The 22,550-nt window shown below is 40.4% G+C and overlaps 1 protein-coding gene across 1 annotated transcript in view; it reads right to left on the minus strand.

Moving 5' to 3' along the window:
- Positions 1-17,919: 17,919 nt before the first annotated feature.
- Positions 17,920-22,550, minus strand: part of RASGRF2 (Ras protein specific guanine nucleotide releasing factor 2) — a 91,253-nt gene continuing 86,622 nt past the window's right edge. The window contains exons 23-27 of the mRNA XM_026036021.1: positions 21,837-22,034; positions 20,699-20,778; positions 20,022-20,139; positions 19,239-19,307; positions 17,920-18,523 (exon numbers count right to left, since the gene is read on the minus strand). Of these exons, the coding sequence (XP_025891806.1) occupies positions 18,431-18,523; positions 19,239-19,307; positions 20,022-20,139; positions 20,699-20,778; positions 21,837-22,034 (558 nt within the window). The 3' untranslated portion in view covers positions 17,920-18,430. The remainder of the gene's footprint in view (positions 18,524-19,238; positions 19,308-20,021; positions 20,140-20,698; positions 20,779-21,836; positions 22,035-22,550) is intronic.

Raw genomic sequence — 22,550 nt, forward strand, 5'->3', positions numbered from 1 at the left:
TGCTAGTCTGACATGTTAAGTACTATGTCCTTTTTTTTTGCATGAATAAAAATGGTTTAGAATTCATCAGCATGRAAAAGATAAAGAAATAACCTTGCTTGCATTTATACCATAACTGCTTCGCAAAGAAACCATAAAATAAGAATGAATATAATGGAAACCAAATTTTGAGGTCTTGCTGCAATTCAAGAGTGGTCTTGGCATGAGGAGCAGGCTTGGCAGAGAAGGGAAGTTCTGTTAAAGGTGGATGTGTGTCAAGCTCTGTTGCATGACAGTGTTCTYGGAAATGCTTGGGTAGGGATTTTCAGAGCGCTAGGGAAGAGAAATGCTGTGTTTGGAGAGAAGAAGTCCTTCTGGGCAACGCTGCTTGGGAAGGATGGACCAGATTATGATGTGGAAGCATCTTTTGCATGYGTTGCTCAATAAGTAATCCCTCTGTGCTCCTGTGTCATATAATGCYATGGTAACAGTCTCTCTGGGAATCTGAAAAGATTCCTGGACAGTGGTCTACTGTTCAGGAGAGAGACAGTAACACCAACAAGATTAAAATATCGCCTAGGAATTCATATGTGTTATTCATTATTCCCTGCAGTGTGTTTGAGTGTAGCTATGGTTCTATATTATGTTCAGAGCACAGGAGGTGTCTTCTAAGAAGTCAGGCAGAGAAAACAGCACATTCTCTGAAAGCCTGAAGGACAGAATGCGTATTTTTTCTCCTCCAGAAGCAGAATTTGGCTTGTTTTGCTCATAACCCAACAAGTCTTGTCTAAATAAATGACACAAATTCCAATTTGTGTCACTGGAGCAAGATTATTCTTAACACTGGCATCTGACAAATCAGATTTGGAAAATGATCATGGAAGAGTTACAGGAAAACATGAATCTTCCTCCAAGATATACTGCCTTGGTTGTTTCTTTGAGCTTTTCAGAAGCATATTTCTCTGCGTAATCTCTTCATCATTCAGCGTGTATAAATACCTCAAGGGAGGCAGTGAGGAGGAGGGGGGCGGCCTCTTTTCAGTGGTGGGCAGGGATAGGACTAGAGGAAATGGCTTCAAACTGAAGCATCGGAAGTTCCACAGGAACTTAAGGAAGCATTTCTTCACYGTGAGGGTGACAAAGCACTGGAACAGGCTGCCCAGAGAGGTTGTGGAGTCTCCTTCTTTGGAGATCTTTAAAACCCGCTTGGATGCAGCCCTGTGSCACGTGCTCTAGGTGACCCTGCRTGAGCAGGGGGGTTGGACTCGATGACCTCTGAGGTCCCTTCCAACCTTCGGCATTCTATGATTCTATGATTCTTTCAAAGTTTAAACAAACACCTCAAAGCCTTTCACTTTCCTTTTGGTGAACACAATGTTCTACTTTCCAGAAATTCCCATGAAGATCTGGGTAGCTCAGGCCAATATCCAGTCACTCTTTGCCCTTTCCCCTCCTGACAAAGAGCTGCAATGTTGCAGTTATGTCTTTTCACTAGGYGAAGAGGTCTCCTGATTTGCTTTCATGATCCTCTGTTGCAAAGCTGTGGCTTTGGTCACATGAGCCTCCCACAGGAGAAGTGACATGAGACTTACACGAGCTGCTTTTCAATTTTGAGAGTCACTGTTTCATACCTTCTATCTTGTTTCCATAATTTTATACCTGAATTTTGGTATCCAACATAGCTATTTGGCAGAGGGATCCTTAAAGTAAAAAACTGTCTTCTCCATGCCCTTAACACAAAATACACACATATACAACTTTTCTTCCAGAGAAAGATGATGACTGATTGAACAAAGATTCATATTCTTTCACTGAAAGAATTTCCAGAAAAGAGAAGTGGGGATGAGATCACAAAGCATTTTTCCCTTCATTAGGAATAGATTCTGACTTTCTCAACTACACTAAGTCCTTGAGAATTATTTGCACAACAACAAAATGAGATATATACTCAGTGAATTAGTTTAGGTAAGTCAGAGTTACAGGAATGATTCTCATAACTAAAATGGTATTTTCCGTCTCCAAACACAATGGGAGAATGTTTGAGTTGAAATCAGTATCATGTATCGATTTTGTGATAGATTTTCATACTCTCTTCTTCTCATTTAAGAGATGGTTGTTCTGCCTTTCCACACTACAGCGTCCCCATCCTACACTCCGGATATATTTGCTCCTGACTAGTCTGTAGTGCACTCTTATTGCTGTACCTATGTATCTTTGAAACAATGGATGTATTTTCATAATGGCCCTATGTATTTATAGTTGTGTTTCACAGATGCCAACTTCACTGCAGGGATTTTGGCTGACAATCAAAATCCTGTCCTGAAAACTGAAGCCTCTTCAAAACCCTCTTGCAGATGATGCCATAATGACTTCAGCTACCCCAGGCACTCACACAGTRTCCATTAGGTTGGATTCTTGGTAGCCTCTGGATCCTGTGTTACTTTCAGGGACAAGTCTTGTCCATGTATCTGATCAAACTAGAGYGATGATGTGTAATACATCTTTAGGGAGTGCTGTGAGACCCCACAGTGTAATCATAACGCTTCAAAAATAATGACAGCATTGTACATTTTGACTATAGAATGTACTATGGCATAATGTACAGCCTTAGACAGGGCATTATAGCTAGCTGTATTTAGCTATTTTACATGATACCTGCTTGCGAGTATATTGTGCACATAGCTGCTTTCACATAACCTCCATTCCTGATATATTACACACATGTGATACAAAAGTGCTGTGCTACTATCAGCTTGACTGCCCGACTGCGTATTTTTCTACCCTGGAGTCTTTTCTTGTGATCGTGTGCACCAGAAGCAGAGGCAATATTCCGACAGGAAGGTCAGTATCCTTAACCAGCACGGCGTTGTGATCTGAGACTGCAAGTGAATCCCAGGCTGCTCCTGGCTATGCCCTTGGGATTAATCTCTTCTTGAGGAGCTAAGCACCGCGCAGGAGCTCTGTGAGTGTGAGGCACGCCAGAAGCTGCCCTCTAATACCACTGTGGGACAAAGTGTCCTCACGGAAATTGTTAGAAGCTGAAGACACTTCAGCTGCTGATTCAGTTCTGCGGTTCTTGTGTTCTTCGCTTTGCCCTGAGGCAGCAGAGCAGAGCTAAACCTTCCACTGAATTCAGCGTGCAAACGATAGCCAATGTGGCCGCGGACAACTGGCAGCCTCGACTTTCAGCTTGAACTACCCTGTGTGCTTGAGGGATACTGTAGTCACAGAAACCAGTCTGTGAGCAGAAAGAAAAATAAACCACCTGCAAAAAATAATGGAAAGGGCACTAGCTTAAAATACAGACGACCTCATAACTCAAGCGATGGAGGCCTGGATCATAGGTCATCTAGGAAATACAGAGAAGTTGTACCACGTGCTTGAACCTTACCTCTTCTGCAGAAAGCATACAAGGACCCTCTCCTCAATGCATGTTATGCTTACCTTTAATTAGATATCCAACACAAAGCTTTAACCCTGACACAGACCCTCCCAATAGCAACATTTTTCTTGTCATCATCTCTCTTACTCAGGCAACAGCAGCACCAATTTTCTGTCAAAATGGTGTTAATTCCTATTTAACAAACACCTCTTGCTGCAAGGGTGGGCTATAGATCTGAACATAAATGTACATAATAATGCAGCACAAATTGAGTCTATGTTATGATATGCTAATATGGATTTATGCTATCCACAGACCTGCACAAAACCCTTAAGGTTTTAGTTCAGCAACCAAACRAAACAAAATAATTTAGTAATTGGATTAGTAATAAACAAGGCTTTTTTTTTTTTTTGACAGGAAAAAAAAAATCAAACTTCATTTTTTTTTTCTCCTCTAAAAATCAATGTTTAAAGAAAGCATGGCTTCAAAACAAAACTTCTAGGAGATTCATCATTAAAGTGTCTGAATGGGCTCATCCGAAAAGAATACAATCAAAGCTATCTGTCAAATCTGACCTTAAATATGGTGCTAGGGTTTTTTTTCCCATAGCAAATGCCAAACTGTGCTAACAATAAATTTGCAACATCACCACCACTGTGGATTTGGAGAATGAGAATTATTCCAGGCAAAGGTCCAGGCAAAATGCACAAAGTTTTGTAAGAACATCTGATCAGAAACACCCGGAGGTGATTCTGCAGACTATCACTAGGCATCCACCGTAAGGATTTCACTTTCATCCATGAACATTTACCACTGCATGGCCTTAAAAAGTATATATATTTTTTTTCCTACAGGAGTTTACTAAGAGTTTTCCCAAGTGCTTATGATGATAGAAAATCTGCTATCAGGGCAGTGAGGAAGGATGAAAAATAGACTGTCAAGACAAGAAGAACTCAGTTCTTCTGAGAACTGGTTCTCAGTTTTAACCCTCTGAAGAAGAATCCAGAGTTTTCCAAGACCGATCAGTTGTGTTGGAAAGAAAGCATCTCCATTAGAAAAAACATCCAGAGCCAGACCCGAAGCAGCCGATGGAATCCAGAGATTAATAGCCTTTCCTCACCCCCAAGTTAAAAACTAATGTATGCATTTGTTTGTCTTCAACTTTTAATCACTGGTGTTTGTTAAAACTTTATAAATTTATTGTAGGTGTCTGCTCTGGGTGTCCGTGCAGGAGCAGGGGGGTTGGACTAGATGATCTCTAGAGATCCCTTCCAACTTCAACCACTCTGTGATTCTGTGAGATTTGTTGAATTTGTGAGATTTATAGAATTATTTTACTAGCTATCTGTGCAGTATCTCATTATTTAATGACTACCTCTTTTTCTTTTATATCCCTACCACTTCTTTATTAACCATACTTTCAAATTTATTCACTGCTCTCCCTCATTCTGCCCTGAGCCCTCTCCATTTTGTTTTCATCCCCAAGATCCTCCCGATTCCAGAAGGATCATTCAATTCCATTAATGCTTGTGCCGGGTGCTCAAAACAGAAGCTGCAGAACTCTGTACATCAACTAAACCATCTATGGGACCAAGTATCTTAGCAGCCCTTTGAGGCCGCAGCAGTCRCTAGAAGTTCATGCTCTGTTAATGGTCTGCGACACTTGGCCCCTTTTCAACAGCCCTATGGCCCCAAATTCTCCAAATGGCAAATACGGAGCGATGCTTGCAGGATTCCTGCAGTCCTCAGCTTTAAAGGATCCTTTGGAAAAGCTTCCTGACCAGAGAAGCAAAAGAACTGTTTCCAATACAGACATGGCTACATGTCCGGAGACTATTGCGTGATATGTCAGTCCTGATTAGTCCTGATCAGCATCCTGATTAGTCACCACCAGGGTCATCAATTTTTTTACTGCTACTTTCACTTTCCCTTTAAATTGCAGTGCTTCCTAATAGCTAGAAACACTTTTTCCTCAGWTGTGGAATTATTTCCAAACTATTATGGATAGGTGCTGCAGAAGTGAAACAGCTGCTTCTTTAGCAATTTGTTGATATCAGGATTTTAGCTATTACGCCATTTTACACATGGCTTTATTGGAACTGTTTGTGGAAGTGACCTGTGAGGAGCTGTTTCAGCCTAAGGCTGTGATGTAGTGCACTCAACACGGAACAGCCGAGGTGAATGCATCAGRAAACACAGCAGTCCAAAGTGAACAAATGCAAATCTGTATTTTGCAGCAYGGAGATGTAGCTCAGAGCACTAGATCTTATGGCAAGCTGATGGCGAGGCCAGCAGATAGGGACTACCAGCTACAGAAAAGCATGAGCCGCTCAGCTCTCGCCGCAAGGCAGGGGAACACAGAAGTGCACCTCGGGGAGGGCACCCACATTTCCTGCCCGTGGCGCCACTGCTGCGAGCGGCTCTCGGGCCGAGTGTTTGCACAGGCTGCTGCCCATCATGTGGCCGCCCTCCTGAAGCCCTTCCTCTCCTGCCTGTCCCTAGCAGTGCCGGGGCTCGCTGGCCCCTGCCCGGGCAGTTGTGCTCTGCTGTCAGCCGGCACCCGCGCTCCGTCCGGCCGCCTGCCCCTTCCCCTTGGGGACAGCCTGGCCTTGGGCACAGGCCTGGCACCGTCCCCACATGGGGCAGCCAGGAACTGCTGAAGGGGCAGGCACACGTGGTATCTGCTGGTGGTTTTCCCACAGGTGGTTTTCCTGTGGGAAAGAGGGAGGGAAGCTTTCCTCCTGTTAGCTAACTGTGCTGCAAGATCTGCTGGGATCAGAGATTTACTAAATACTTCCAAAACTAGTATTACACATTTTGCATTTTTTTATGTAATTCTGCTCGTCTTTGGGATACTTTTGCCTCATGATAACTAGCTAGGATGTCTTTTGTATCTCTGCAGGACTACCCATGCCCTTGGTCCAAGGCGGAGCCCAGAGAACAGCTCTACAGTCCTGAGACCGTAATTTGTATCTGGCAAGAAGTCCTTCAAAGTTTTATTTGCAAGGCCATTTGCACTTGATCTGTCATTTGAAGAAAGGAAAAATACTGTTAGGTACAAGAAAGGAAATACAGACAATTGACACAGTAGGAGAGTAACATGAGACAAGTTCACTCCTRTGGCAAATAGTTTTGATTAGTTCCTTAAAAAACATTTTGTGGATCAAGTTAATAGGGAATGGCCACTTCATGTGTGAAATGCTTCAATGGGAGAGGAATAAATGCAACATTGATGTAAAGYAGCAGCCATCAGGCCTCACAGACCACAGTACTGAGTGCCTGTGAAAAGAGGTTTCTTCATAGCTGAACATGGTTGCTTCTGTTCACCACATGAACACAATTAGGGTAAAGTAAATTCAGGGCCAAATTGGAATAGTCTTTTCCAGAGCAATATTCTCTCAGCTGTGGATGACTCATTGCTCCCCTGTGAACCAGTAACAGCTATTTGAAAGCTCACAATTTWGGAGGTCACAGCCTAGCTCTCTTTTCTCATCCTCTACATTTGCTCAGCAACCTGTATCCAACCCTTTGGAACAACCAACCTTATGAAGGGAGTATCTTGTGTTCGTAGAATTGCATCTTAATGCAGAAAAATAAAAAACTCCTACCATGTACAAAATGCAAAGACCGAAGCCAGATGCCAAACTCTGCAGAAGTCACAACAGCAGTTTCGGTGCCGGCTCAGAAGCCGAAGGGATTCCAAACACCACTAATGTGAAGCTGCTGTTAGTCATCACGGTCTGAATTCTAGTATGAAAAAAAACAAAACAAAAAAATGGAAAAAGCCTCTGTCTGGGCCCCTACACCAGTTTTCACTCTTGCTCTACCTCTAGACTGAAACCTCTGTTAAAGACCAATGTAATCTTCAAAGGACATMTGGTTTTTATATACCAGGTCCCCCACCATCACTAAAATGATTCCTCTTTTAATTAACAACGTAAGAAAATTCCGCTGTACCAAGATGCTGCCCTGACCAGAGGGTGCACAGGGGTCTTCCAGACATCCGCATTAGAGCCCTGGCCTCGTCCAGCTCTGGAAGTGTCACGTTGCACGCACTGATCCTGCGGGCCGCACACAGGTGCAACCGCTCCTACCATTTCTGGAAACCTCTGAGGAGACTGAATATCACAACCTCACAGACCATCTCTTTACCCTGTAAGGAATCTGCGGTCTCCTACTACCCCTTTTCATCTAAACAAACGGGCTCTTATGTAATTAACCCATTACTTTCTTGAACTTCATTTACAGGGGAAGTCATCACCTCCACTTTCCTAGGTGGGTATCAGTGTAGCTGAACATAAATACCCATTATCATTTATTTTACACCAGGCAACACATGCGCTTGTGGCTGCGGAGGAAAAAAAAGGTACAAGGGCGACAGGTTGCACGGTGACATTTCTAGAAATAGCACTAGATTAAATATTTGAGCCCCGTCACGGGTTGTATTAAGTACCACACCATGTGATCCGAGCGACATTTYGGAGGAATAGCAGAGTCACGGCTAAAGTTCATGCAGCCGCACAAACACATATAGCAGATCTGCACCCTGCAACCTGGCAAGCCTGCTCACTAATTAATGGTGACACTGTAGGGAGAACTTTCCATGTGGTGCAAAGTTGGATTATCAAGGATGCTGCTCTTTTGTACTTCAGAAGTAATTCCTCCAAGTTATACCTAGCATGATCTAATGCTAAATCCAAATTTTCCACTGAAGCCGCTAGCATGCCCTTCTGCAGCAGTCATGGGCCCTGTAGAAACATCTGCAATAAATGCCACACATTACTAACTGCCAGATACCATTTTTAGAGGCCCAGAAAGCAGTTTATGTTTTGCTGTATAACTCTACAAGGTCAGAGGATAAGACACAAAGTAAAGCATTACATCTCATAAAGCAATAGCGGTATCTTTTCCAGGTTCTCATAACTCAGCCTGAGCAAGATGAGAAATTTTGCAACCTTTTAAGCAATCTGGATTTAAGACAAAAATCTCCAGAATGCAGAAATAATGTTAATGCAGACATTCTAACTGTGCCTTAATTGCAGCATGGACCATTTCAAGGAAGAATAAACGAAACTAAGATTCACTTTCTTACTCCTCATAATCCTACAGGTCAGTGCCTGGGCATAAAAAAAAATCTAAGCCTCTCTTAAAAAACAAGTAAAACTACAGTCCTAAACTCCTTACTACGAAAGGGGAAAATATAGAAAATACTGATTGTTTGCGGGTCATCAGACTAGCCTTAGCACAACACTGCTTTTTGATTTCTAGCAGCTGAAGATCAGCCCATTCCATCCGACCTTGCAAGACTTAGACCCTCACGTTCTCCTATCAATGCCAGTCAAAGATGTTCAGAGTACTTGCCCTTCTGAATCAATCCGATACTATTTTATAATATGGTAAACTCACATCCACAGTGCAGAGAGCTACAATCTCTCTAACCCACAAGTAACTTCCCAAATTAGAGATGGTTTCTCTTAACTATTGCAGCACATCTGCCCAGGAACTTAGTTTCCCTTTATTTCACACTGTCACTTAAGGGCCAACATTTGAAGCAGCTGCACAGTGGGCTCACACATTTTCCTCTGCTTTGCCCATCAAGGAACTAAGCCCCTCAGCAAATTATACCCGAACTACCTCAGATCCTGCGGCGCGTTGAGTGCATTTTTAATGACATTCCCATTTGAAAGGCCACCATTGGAGGCAAGACAAGCAATCGAGTTAGACTGACCTTGAAGCAGAAGGTAGGCACGTCGTGCTGCCCGCAGCGAGCCTAGGGTGGAAGGGRAACTGCAAGTTGGTGTGCTGACAGGAGGCCAGGTAATATGAGAGGCGGAAGGAGGAGGGGGAAGGAGAGAAATTGCTGCCGTGGCCAATCCTGTTTCACTCGGCTACATCAACGACATTTGCTCGCACAAGGGTGCCCTTGAGGACACACAGAGGATGTGGCAGAAGGGGGGCATTTAGCAGTTGGGTGGTAGCAACATCATCCCACAAATCCCTCTCAAGGGGAAAGAGATTGCATCAGTAAAGCGAGGCCAGATGCTCAACTGCAACGAGCTGCCTCTGCACAGCTTCACCCAGGGGTCCGGTGGTGACAGCCAAGAGAGAAAGGTCACGAGCAAAGCTCTTCTTATAGACACTTAAAAACAGGAGAAATCCACCTGCACCCACTCCCCATGGAGGCTCTCAGAGCAACAACCTGGATGTAGCTGGCAGGAAAACAAGGTGAGGTGGCAGCAGGACAACATTTTTTCTTCCTTTTTCATTCACTAGAAGTGTTTCTGACTCCACACAAGGCAGCGTCCGGAAACATGGCATGTAAAAGATGTTGAAAAAAATCCACTGCTGGGGTAACTTCTGTGGCTTCACAGTGGAATACTATGGCTATAACAGGAAAGTGCTGGAAGAAATGATATGCATTGGGTGGGAGTGCAAAAAGAATTCCTAATTTTGTTCCCCAGCTCTGCTCCCCCTGAAGCTGAAGATTTATGAAGGCTGACAAAAGAGCACGGAAGAAAATACTGAGCAGCTTTTAAAAACTGAAGACTTTAAAGCTGGTTTTCTTGACTTATTTCTTGACTTATTTAGGCAATTTCTTAACCCCCAATCACATCCTTGTGAAACTAAAAAACATAGATGCATCTGCCCCAAAGTATCATGACTTGTTTAGATTAATGAGGGAGCCATGCATACCCACCATAATTAAAACCAAAGCAGCCACCTCAGAGCAATCCAAGTGGACTAACTGGTATTTTCAGCACCCCCTCTTAACTGCACCTGTTTTTCATCAACCCTATGCTGCATTTTTGGGTTTGATCCAAAAAAAGATCTCTGTGAGGTAAAATAAGTACAAAAAAATATGAGCACAGCAGCGATACAAAGCAAATCAGCCCCATCAGGAATCAGCAAAGCAAATAGGAGCCAGATTTTGCTTCCATCCTCAGGAAGAGCTACTTTATGATTTTATCTTTTGCATCAGATAGGAGAACCTCATTCTGGATTAGATGCAGAGCTTTGGGTACTAACATCTGTGCTGGCTGTCAGCTTTTTCAGTCCCCATATTCAGGCTGCAGTTCAGCAACTCATAGCTCTTTTTAAATTTTTGACTAAAAGCATTGATTTTTTTTATAAAGTCCCTGAATGTAGAAAGACCGTCATTTCAGTTATTTTGATGAGACCATGATCTTAAATGCCTTGCTGACTTACAATTAAGTGGATGTTTAAGTTATTTGCCAGATCAGAGCCTGGAAGAACAGAAGATGCACATAAAACTCAGTCTGCTAACTAACATCACAAACACCTTGCAAATGATGTTAGTACATTCCCTTCTGATTGCTGGAAAACACAGCATTAATACTTGAAAAATAACTTGGTCTAACAACTGCTCTTTGATCTTTTTTTTCTAAAGAACYCAGCTACAGAAACAGTTGGAATGCTAAGAAGCATCCATAAATAATGCCCTATTTTCATCTCGAGCTAACCTAAATATTTACGTCAAGCAGCCCAATTAAAATGCTCCCTTGCTTTCAGTGCTTTTTGCTGGGGAGGTAGTGGTAGCTGAGTGTTAATTCAATTGCTATTCATATTAGTGCCATCTGTCCCTGCACGGGGAGTTCAGCTACARCTCAGCAATAATTTTTGCCTCATTAGAATTTGTTGTGGATGCTCTCAAACAGCRAAGTTACCTGTGCAGACTGCAGCTAAGGTCACTTCATTTTAGGACTGCCTTTTTAATTGGCATGTTTGCTTCAAAGAAAAATGTTATAAAGCCAAAGTTCCATATATGGGAAATAACTTATTAGCAATCAAAGAAACCATAACACTGGTTACTGTTATTGCTTATCACATGCATCAAATTAGGAATTAGAGGACCTGTCATTGTTCTGAAGAGCCTGCAAACAAGCCAGCCTAATCCCTAGCTCTCCTGCTGCTGGAGTCAGAGCTCTGGCACATTAGAGCAGCACAGAGCTAACACCCAACCCATCCTTAGGAGGCCACAGATTTGTGGAAATCAGTGGTGCTCAAGCTCAATGAGTCTTTAATTCCTGAGATTCTTGAAAACTGACATGGAATAATACAGTGAATGGTACCATCCAGGACTTTGCAAAGAGATATCAYTAGTTCCCAAATGGAAAACAACATCAGGAAAAGATGTTATTGCGATTTCCCTGTGGCTGTACATGTTCAAGATCCAGTATAGGCAGTTACTGGGACATCCAACGAGGAGAACACTGTTTTGAGGTGGCACTGCACCACTTAGACCTCACTGAAGGTGATGGAGTTTGGGCAAGGACTTGGTGCTGAGCATGTGCACACGCTCCCTGCGACCCGATGTGGGAATGGGCCCAGAAAGGTCCTCCTACAGATGCCCTGTTAAGAGCAGGAACCCACAGCAACTACCCTGCCCTTAACGTCGCTGTATGCGAGAAACGGTTATTCTAAAGAAATGTCCTTTCCATTGGTAATAGATGTTGACTAAAGCCTGATAAAGACCTGAACAGGATCCAGTCAACCTGTTAAAAATAACCCTAGTTATTTAAAGTTACTGAAGTTGCTCTTCACAGGACATCCACCCATACCAAAGGAGAGGCCTTCTATAATTAGCAGTGAATTCTCACATCAAAGGAAGGAAAAGACCTCTCCTAAACACAGATTTGACCTAGACTCCCCACATAAAGCTAGGTATATCCAAAATTTTTGCAATAAAGTCATGAGGCCTTCAAAAGAAATGTCCGAAAAAGTGATGACACTGTTTTTGCCATCTATATGATAGATGCCACAGTACAGTACTACAATGTGTATGTTTTTAATTGGCCAGACTGAAGTTAGGAGCTGCCTAGCACAGGCTCGCTTGCTTGAAAGGGTCAACAATTTCATTTCAGACATTTTTAGCCCTTTAGAATGTTGTTTTTGTCTTCGTGAAATTTTTGCATCCTTAAAAAGATGAAAAAAGAGCATTTGCAATTTCACAATGCTCTTGTGCATGTTGAGAATATGACTATAAATGAATGAGAAAACTTGGACATGAACTCCTCTCCAATCTAGAGAGGAATATTCTTTTTGTTCTTTTTGCCGCTCCAATACAGTCAGCCATTTGTGGTGATGGAGGCTCAGGTTCTAACAGGCAATTGATTTCTCTTCAAAACATTCCTAATTTTTCTTCAAAACACTCCTAATCTAGTATCTCTAATACCAGACTTTCAACAGGAAAGATCCTTAATTTCCTCATAAAAAAAAGCATTGTTTTATGCTATAAGTGATTTAAAATCTAGGATCTCAAATGAAGGAAATAAAACAGAAAAAACCCACCCCCAGTTTCCAGTCTGGATAAACTAAGAAATTCCATTGGACAGCAGCAGGAGAGAACACAAACCTTCAGAAATAAGCAAAGATCCTACTTTGTTTCTGACTCATCTGGCTAGGCATGGGCACACCATGGGTATCAATATTGCATACTTCAAAGCTGCTTACAAAGCAGAGTCGCYGCTTCTAGGAAAACAAATTTAAAACAGCTTCTACTTCCACACTTATCACCCCACATACGCAGGGGCAGTTCTGCCAGAGAACTGTAATGAACACTGACTTTTTTCTTCAGTATCCTTACGAGATGGAAATCTCATGCAGAAATCTGCCTTTCTCAAAGGTGCTTCTTGGTTATACGTGGATAGGACCAACACAATCAAACACAACTTTCAAGGCAGTCTTAACAACTCTGGGTCATTACCTTTGTACAATCCATCAAGACTGATCTCAATTTTCTCTTCACAAAGTGGAGGGCTTCAAACAGCATGTTCCAGCTAGCTCCCCTCTCTTTCCTCATAAGCCAGATTAAAAACKGCTGTCTGCTGTCAGCTTTCCTGCAAGGAGATCTGACTGTTTTGCAGACTGTTTTGTGGTTGCTTGCTTGTAAAACAGTAAAATACAGAAAACAAAATTCTTCTGCTAGGTTAAATAAGAGTCCATGATGATGGCATTAAAGGGAAGAGATGAAGCTGATCAACTGCCTTATGAAAGGTTAATAATATGGTAAAATGTGGGAAAACAACTTGAAGAGAAAACCATCCTGGAACAGTCAATACTTTTATATGAAACAGCCTGGCAGGTAGTTGGATTTTTTTTTCACGGAAAAGAAATATGAACTTCAAAAGTTCCTTTAGTCAGTTTCATTTATGTGACATATTAAAAAATGRAAAAAAAAATGCAGAAAATGTGATTGCAAGGTCACAAAACACCTGATAGGTTCTGACATGTCACCCCTCCACAGRGCTCGTGTGCTATTGCTGTTTAGTTATTTAAAGTATGTTCATTCTTGGTAATAAAAATCAAACAAACAGACACTTTTAAATTCTCTTACAACCTAACCTCTTCAACAAAGGAAAGTAGCAAACTTGATGATTAATGCACTTAACAAAAGCCAGAGATCTGCTTTTGTACTCTTAAACCTTTGTATCAATGTGCAAGGTATTTTACCTAGGTGTGCTTTGTCTTCCTATCAGGAGAGAAGGGACGTACCATACTTACTAATCTACAATGTCTTCTGTACTTACTTGGCTGTCTCTTATTAAAAACATGAACTAGTTTCATTGGAAGGAGACTCATTCCACCACATTTAAGATCAGAGAGTCCTAGAGTTACTGAACTGCCTCTGAAGTTGATAATCCAAAGAAAGCAACTGTGAAGGGAATAAGAAAAAATGGCATATGCATGAATCTGTAAGTATTGGTTCTTAATTCTTGCCAAAGAATGATATAGGAAAGCAAATGAGGAAATTACATTACCTTTCTTTAAATTTAGAGCAGAACAACTAGGAGGGGGCTAGGGGTGTTTAGACAAAAAAAAAGGTACATTATTTTCCTTCTAGTGTAACCATTGCCTTTCATTTAAAGTAGCAGTCTATTGAAATAGGAAGTCATTAAACACCTTATGAAATATTGTTTAAACTCTACCTTTTTCTACCTTCTTGTAACTTCCTACAAGCTTTCCTTAGCATAATTTTTGGACCACCAAGAAGGACGAACTATGTACCAATCTCTGATGACCTGTGTTAGATGTTTTATTTAGGTATTTGTTTTGTACACTTTGCAATGAATCTCAGCATTTCTATTTGCATATCAAGAAGGCTTTACTCTCCATTTTAAATACAAATCAGCATTGATTCTGGTGTTACTCACAGAAGTTTCAAAGCAGCATGCATGAGTAAAGGATAAAATGTAGGAAGTAACTATACTCTAGCATTAGGTGCAATCAGAAATTTATTTTCTTCTGCCTTTCCTGTTAATAGTTTTTCCCTTTCCCCTCCACGTACCTCTAAAAGACTCAATAAATTGGAAAAAGTGAGCTACAAATCCAACATTTACTCACCCGTAAAAAAAAAAAAAAAAAAAAAAACAGAAGCAATTAAGAATTCTTGAAATTCAGAAAAAAAAAGTTTAATTAGCATACAGGCATAACACCCTGCCTGATATGCCTTACAAACAATACAAAGCAATAACCTCAGGTCAAAAGATAAGTTACAACACATGCAAAAAAACATCTGGATGTGCACTAGAGCAGTGAGTTAGATATAAGTACATCTGTCAAATAAACACACATCTGTTCACCTAAAGAATAAAATTTTAAAGACTATTACAGAAGTACAACAAAACAATCATAGGTGAGCAGCATGTTGGACATGGAACATCATACAGAGACATTTGTCCTTTGGAAGCAAAACCTGTGACAGGCAACCAGTCCAGAGCCAAATTGCCAAGTCTTTACTCATGGAAAGCTTTCGGTGAAGCCCAAGGTATTATCGGAATGAGGACTGAAGAATTTGGCCCTTAATTAATATCGATTTTGACTTGGTTTAAATGTCTCTATCAGTGAGAATTGTAAATCACAGATCTGTGTTTAATATGGTTGATAGCAGTGAAAGAAGGAAAGACTAAATATCCACATAAATCATTTTTTTTAAAAAAAAACTCTTAAAATAAATAATAATCATTAAAGAAAACTTCAGATAATTAACATTGTCCTGAAATCAAAACCAAAGTGACTGAAGTTAATAAATACTTTATTTAAAGAGTTATGCTCTTTTTTATCCTAAAAATCCAATGAACAGTATTAAGGAATTGGAAAACAGAGGGAACATGGGTGTTTTTCTTACTTTTCAACGATCCGTAGAATCGCTCACTGTTACCCTACACGTTTRTGTGTTACAGGGCTGGCTGACAGGGCAGAAGCGGCAGCAGACACTTACTGCAATGGTAACTTCAGGAGATTCATTTCCTTCCCCTTTGTGACTAGCCATGGGCTCGGGCTGCTCCCTGATGGAGAGCCACAGCCAACACCCTTGAGTCTAATCAGGGTTGAGGAGCTTAACAAGGGTGGGAGACACGGTGTGAAGGCAGCTCTCACCCTGCATGAGCGTGTCCAGGGATGTCCCAAGCAGAGTAACATGACAGCCACCAGCAAACCAAGCAGGTTAGTGTGGCCACAGCGTTTTGTTACCATCATTCTGATCACAAGCTATCTAGTTACTCTGGCAATTCTAACACAAATTCTGCCACAGAGCCAATGTAGCTTTTTGGCATAAAACCAGGTATGTTTCCCCTAAAGGGCTGAACATTGTCTATTGTTTGAAGTAGAAATATATAGCACATATGAAAAAAAAACAATCATTCGTAGTCTTTCCATCTCTCCATCAGTAACACAGTAGCAAGAGTCCAGCATTACCCTTACATGGGTCATCTAATGCACTGAACGTTTTCAAACTCTGAAGAACCAGTATGTGCACAGAAAGTACAAACCAACAAACTGACTGTGTAATAAGAAAGATGAACAATTGCATCCTGTAACCCTAAGAACTGCAAGAGAGTTTGGTAAAGTGGGATACAGGAAGATAAAGCAGCAGTTAATAGCATATAACAGAGATGCCAGTTAAGACATGAACAGTTCTACATTTTTTGTTGTTAACATAGAAACAATAAAACCAAGATAAGAACTCACTTTTTGGACCACACATTTTTTTTCCTCTGTTTCTTCATGATCTTAATGCATTTTATGCATCTCATACCTGGTAACAGCTTTTGTACAGAAATTACACAGTAAGTAGGTTCTGCGATCCAAATACACCATGCTTTTCTTTTAATCATGCACTGGGATGCAATCAGCTTCCTGGCAGATAACAATGAAAAGAACAAGCAAGTTTTTGAAAATCAAAAGCTCTCATAAATAATATTTTCCATATCCACTTCTGCAGTATTAATTAGTACTATTTAAAATGTTTCTGGAATTTCCTTTTTTGATRCTGTCTGCTTTTCTAATTGAGGAATTTTCCAGTATTGGTGAAGTTTACCCATGCACTTATTTACAAACAGATGGTCCTTGTGATGAGGAACCTTAATGAAATTTACAGTTGCTAAGGTGCATTCATAAATGCTAGCATTTACACTCAGACAGAACAAATGGAATTTACTGTGCAACTCTTGGCTGRGCTAGCAATGTAATTAAAGTGCAAAGACGAAAACCACAAGCCAGGCAGATTCATTTTTCATTGTTAKCACTAAGAAGCATCATGACTGTGGTAAGAAATGTCAGATCAAATAGGCCCAGGTCACAATCTGTGTGAAACATCTATCTCCCTGAGAGATTTAAGGGAGGTAAACAGTGATATAGCCCTATTTCTTCAACTGGCTGATTATCATTGGAAAAGTAAGGTCACTTTTCCAGCCAAGTTATTCAACAGTGCTAATACCTGCATTTTATTTTATGATGTACTTTATAGCATGCATTTGAGCTCGTTTTCCATGCAGCTACAACAGGCCACTTTGATCAGGAAATTTTAGGAAGTACCAACTAGCTGTAGAAATGAAATCTATCTACCTGGTTTCTCACAAAAGCATAGGCTTTATAACACTTACAAGCAGCATGTTTTCTTAAGCATATGTATATTATATATATATTACTAGTTCAAATAAAAATTTTCCGCTTGTGTTTGCACGCATCAAAGCTTGTCCTGCTGTAAGAGAGCCGAGTCAGTGCTGAACGACTGAGCAAAACCCAGGTATCTTCTAAATCATTAATTTCATGTAAAACGAAACAGTCATTCTGACTCCTAGTGTTCACTGCTGATCACTACCCACTGCCAGACCAGAATTCATTTCCTCTCAACAGTGTGTCCAGAAAGTGCTCTGTAGCCTGACTTTCCAGGGAAGCTGCAGGTGCAGGAAATTAAAGTGCCTTTTCCAGGGCTGTGTGCAACATGAGTAACCATCCCATTCACTTTACATTCAGATTCCTCCAGTCTGAGGAACAGCTCCTTACCTCGTATTTCCCATCTGAAGCTTGCAAAGCTGGCAACTATTTACAACTATTCAACTATGGTTCACTTACTTTCCATGCTGTAAATATTCTCATTGCATATTAATGAAAAATATTTACAAATATTAGTTCATTTGTTTGTGAAATCTGTTATCTTAGAAAAGACATTTAAAGAAGGTAACATTTTATAAAGGGAAGCATTAGCTATATAACAAATGTCTTGAATACAGAACTGAAGTTACCCTGATGCCTCTCCAGACTAACAGATGACTCTCAAGATCCTATTTTTCCAGCAATTATAACATGATTTGAGGACACCCCTATCACTACTGCCTCAGTGAATGCCTAGTTAGCAATCAACTCAAGCCACATCAGTGCCACCTCATTTTGCCCATTCATCTGAACAGAACTGAATATGATACTACCTTTTACATTTGTCCCCTTAATTTGTCCCATTAAGAGGACTACAATGAGTACCTGTGCACATGAAAGCCTCCTGTTTTCAATTAGATGCATACTCCCTATGGCAAAACGCTATCACTGCAAAGCAGCAATCACTTAACCCAGACACGAAGCATCTTTATCTTCCACCTCCAAAAGCTGGTTTTCCTTGCCTGAGAGGGTAATGCTGTGAGGCTCTGTGTCTCTCATCGGAAAAGAGAGCTCGCATTCTTCTCAATTTTTCCCTTGCTGTCTTTAGGTCTTGGCATGCATAACTCTGTTCATTATTCTAAAGCTTTCTGTAGACTCTGAGGCAAAGCTGGCTCTTCAGGCAGGGAGTCTGGGTTCAATCTTTAGGGAGAGTTCATACAAAGTATCTTCATCTATGATGAGAGTCTTGTCAAGTAAATAGTGAGTGACCTGCAGCACAGAAAACACAGCTGAATGGACGGTATGCTATTTTCAAGTAAATTCCTTAGCTTTCCTGTCTCCCCTCAGCCCGCTCCAGAGGCTGTTTGAGATCCTCTCAAGTTGTGTTTTCGCAGAGAAACAGAAAAAGCGCATTTGAATGGTGTAAAAATGAATTCCAGTACCGTCCTAAGAACCAAGTAAAGTCCCTTAGGCAAGGGCAAAACCTTAGCTAAATTACCTAGTCCCATGCTGCTCTTCTAGACCCTGGGACGAAAAGAATTCTTTCAAGGTACCAATTCCCACAGCTCCCAGAGAGGATAAAGGGAAAAGAACTGCAGGATGCATACAGCATCAGCTGAAGCTTGGGCCACCTCCTCTCCCCTAAACCCAGTATTTAGGCATCTCCTGTGGAATTATGCTTTAACCTGATCAGGGAGTGCACATTTCCTTTGGGAGACCCAACCCCTTATAGACCACAGCCACACTGGTTCAAATCCCCCAGAGAAGGGGGAAAAAAATTGTTTCTACATACAGTGCTGAGAAAACAGTTTCTACCATCAGGTTCTTACAACACAGAAGTCCCTAACCACATTTCACTCTGCCCTGGCTGCATCTGTGCAGAATACATYAATTTTTACTTTCAATAATGGCTGCATCTTGCAACTAATTTTGCTGCAGCAGCTTTCCTTCATTAATACTGAACAGTTTGCAAGAAGACTCTTACCTTCTGCTGATACTCTATGCGGTAGGAGGTCTGCTGGAACTGGCGTATTTCCCTGATAATATGTGAGATCTAGCAAAAGAATGCATGCACTTAAGTAAGTACAAGTGCATTTTGAGTTCAATTAAACCACATAAGTCAAGAATTTTTCACCAAATTATGCAACATTTCCTGGGAGGAAGGAAGGGAGATCCACTGATAATCTCCTAACTGCTTCAAATGGTTTCACTTTCCTAAAGTGGCCATCTATTACTGAGGCAATCTCAGGCAGGCGCTCTCCTGGCTCTCTCCTGAAAACCACTTTTCTCTTTTCCTTGAGTGACTGTTGTAGCATGTAGTCTTAAGAAAGGCATTAACTTGAGATCAAGATGAGCAGCTTCCATGCTTCTCTCTGAGGAGTTGTASATTGTATAAAATAATCTTTAAAACACACTTTTTTACATAGTACCTGACACAACTGAAAAAGACTGTCAGTACTACCTTCTGGTGAGTCACTCTGAATTTTCATTCTCAATAAAACTCTTGTTGCTCCTTAACAAGCCTAGGGCAGTTGCTTTTTGTGTCTGTGACTTTTCAAAATTTGCACTCTAAAATTCCTCAGGACACCAGGAGGTGGTGATAGAAGACTGGGTTCAAGTAATTGCTTTCAAATAACTGTGTCTCTTGTATGCTGCAAATGTATTTGCAAGTCTTAGAAGATAAATTCAAAGCAATTGTAATTTAATCAATCGTTAAGTCATGTAATTAAGCACCTGTGGGGAAAGCATATAAGAAAATGAAAATTACCATTCTCATTTTGGAAAAATTGACAAGGCCTTCTTCAGTGAAGTTTGGTGTTCCTTCCTCAATAAATGCTAGATCTGTCAAGTACATTCCAAGGTAGGGAACTGCAGGTGGGTTACAACTGTAGGACAAGAAATTAGCCTATGTGACTATGGCAAAATTTACAAATTAATATTTCTATAGCTCTCACATACTCTTTATTATTAAAGTAGTCTTATCCTATTTTTTTAATTAATTTATTTATTTTTACAATTTTTTGATCTAATGCATGGATATTCTTAAAATATATWTTTTTTTCATCTGGAACAATAACTCTACAGAATCATTAGGCCGAACTCTCAAAGATATTTTTGAAAACAAACCTTTACCTATAAACCTGGTCCTACACTTAGTGAGAAAGTTTATCTGTGTAAGTAAAACCTCTAACTGGGCACAATTCACACAAAATAATAATTTGTTTCAGCAATTCTCCAGAGACATTATACTTATTTCTTAGAGGTACTAAATCACAGGTTATTAAGCAAAATAACAACTCCAGAGTAAGACTGGATCATAAAAAGTTATTGGGTAATAATATTATCTAAGATTATATTAATTACTAAAGCTTACTCAAAGCCAACTCATCTTTAGCATGTACTAGTCCATAACAAAACACAAAGRTATCATGCAGGGAGGCATACTTTTTCAGTGTTTCTCTAAGATTTTTAAATCTTCCTTCAGAGGATACAGTCTTCTGAAGCTTGTCCATGAGAGCTTTTGTCTAGAAAGAGAGCACATTACCAATGTCATTGCTGTTGCACATCAATGGCTGGGATTACATTTTCAAAAAGATGTAATTCACTCAGCACCAGCTATAAAACACCTGAGGATAAGCTTGACTAGAGAATACAGTGACTCGGAATGTATTCTGAGCAGATTTCATTTCTGTGAGCACTCTGCAAGCACTGAAGCTGCAGGAAGAGCCAGAGGAGGAAATGAAGTGATGGAAGCCCACCATCCTGCTGCTCTGAAAGGGATTCACTGCAATCTTCCAGTTGGCCACAGTAACTCTGTACCCAAACCCTGCCCACGTTACCAGCGACTGTTCTGTCCTACTGGCCCCATTGCTCTGTTATTCTAACCATACGAAAATATTCATGTATTTTAAAATGACAGCTGAAATTTATCTTTTAAACAGTTCCTTCCAAACACACATAAGAGATTGGATAGTCTCCAAATAGGATTTTGTTTTGTTACTGGAAATCCTCCTGGCAGTCTCAACCATGCTGCTGACAGTCTCAGGTACAAGCTAAGGATTAAGAGATATGCACTGCATTTAAACTCAGGACCTAAGTGAGAAGGAGGTCTGGTCATCTAAGGTTTCTTACTGGTCAGCAAAGAACTCAGCACCTTGAGAGGAAGAGCTGATCTCCTTACTGACATGCTGCACAGAAAGGGGAATAAGGCTCCTACTTCAAGCTGCCGAGRTGACTACAGTTAATGAAACTAGTCACTACTTAAATGTATATATCCAAACGTATCTAACAACATTTTTTTCTCAGATATTTCAATATTTTAAGCTCAAGCCTTAGACTTAGACATTCCTCCTTGCAATGAATTCAGTTTGTTCTTACTAACATTTAATTAATGATAAAGAAAAAATAGATACATTTAATACAAAATACCTTGATGTGAAATGCCAGCAGCAGTTGATGCTGTCAACAAACAGARCATTTTCAAAATAGAACTATTTATAGGAAGAATATTTATCTCAACACCTTTATCTCTGGACAACACGCTTATCAATGAAATCTACATTACTAATCATGTCTTTCCTACCTGCTTGGATACTTTAGCCCACGTTTTCTTCAGTCTGTAGATTGCACTTCTGTTCAAGGCCGACGTGATTTCTAACACACCGTTATAATTGTGCATACATCTACAAATATCTGCTACTGCTACCCACTTCTCAATGGAGTTAGCCCGGGAGCTGACATCGGCATAATTCATGATTTGAGAGGCAACAAGGTTACTCATCTGGCCAAATAAAGAAGTAGATTATGATATTCAAACATAAACATTTTCAAAACATCATTATTTAAAGAACAAAGCAGAAAATAACACTAATAAAATAACAGACAGCAGAATTTATGGCTTTTAATAAAACTAGAAAACCTGTGTTGAGAACAGTGTTGCAGGGCAGTGAGAGAGAATTATGATATAAAAATGGGTATCAAGAAGCACTGGGGAACGTCTCCAAGCCAACAGTGCTAACTCTGATTATAAAGTCTCTCAGCAAAATYCAAGTAAAATGAGTAAAGAGCAAACATAGGGATGGAGATTCAAAGGGCATTCATTAAACAAAATAGGCTTTATATATTTAGTCTCTGAAGAACTTAATTTCTTCTGTAAGCAGTAAGTCATTTTAATATAACTTGAAAGATTCTAGTCTATTAAATTACCATTGAATTGCTGAGCGGCAATTCATAAAATGGGAATCTTTATATACTTTGATTTAAAAGGTCAGTCACGAAAAGGTTGTAACATTCAGTC

The sequence above is a fragment of the Nothoprocta perdicaria genome, unplaced genomic scaffold, assembly GCF_003342845.1.
Source record: "Nothoprocta perdicaria isolate Ctin4 unplaced genomic scaffold, notPer1 scaffold_1, whole genome shotgun sequence".
Lineage (NCBI taxonomy): Eukaryota > Metazoa > Chordata > Aves > Tinamiformes > Tinamidae > Nothoprocta > Nothoprocta perdicaria.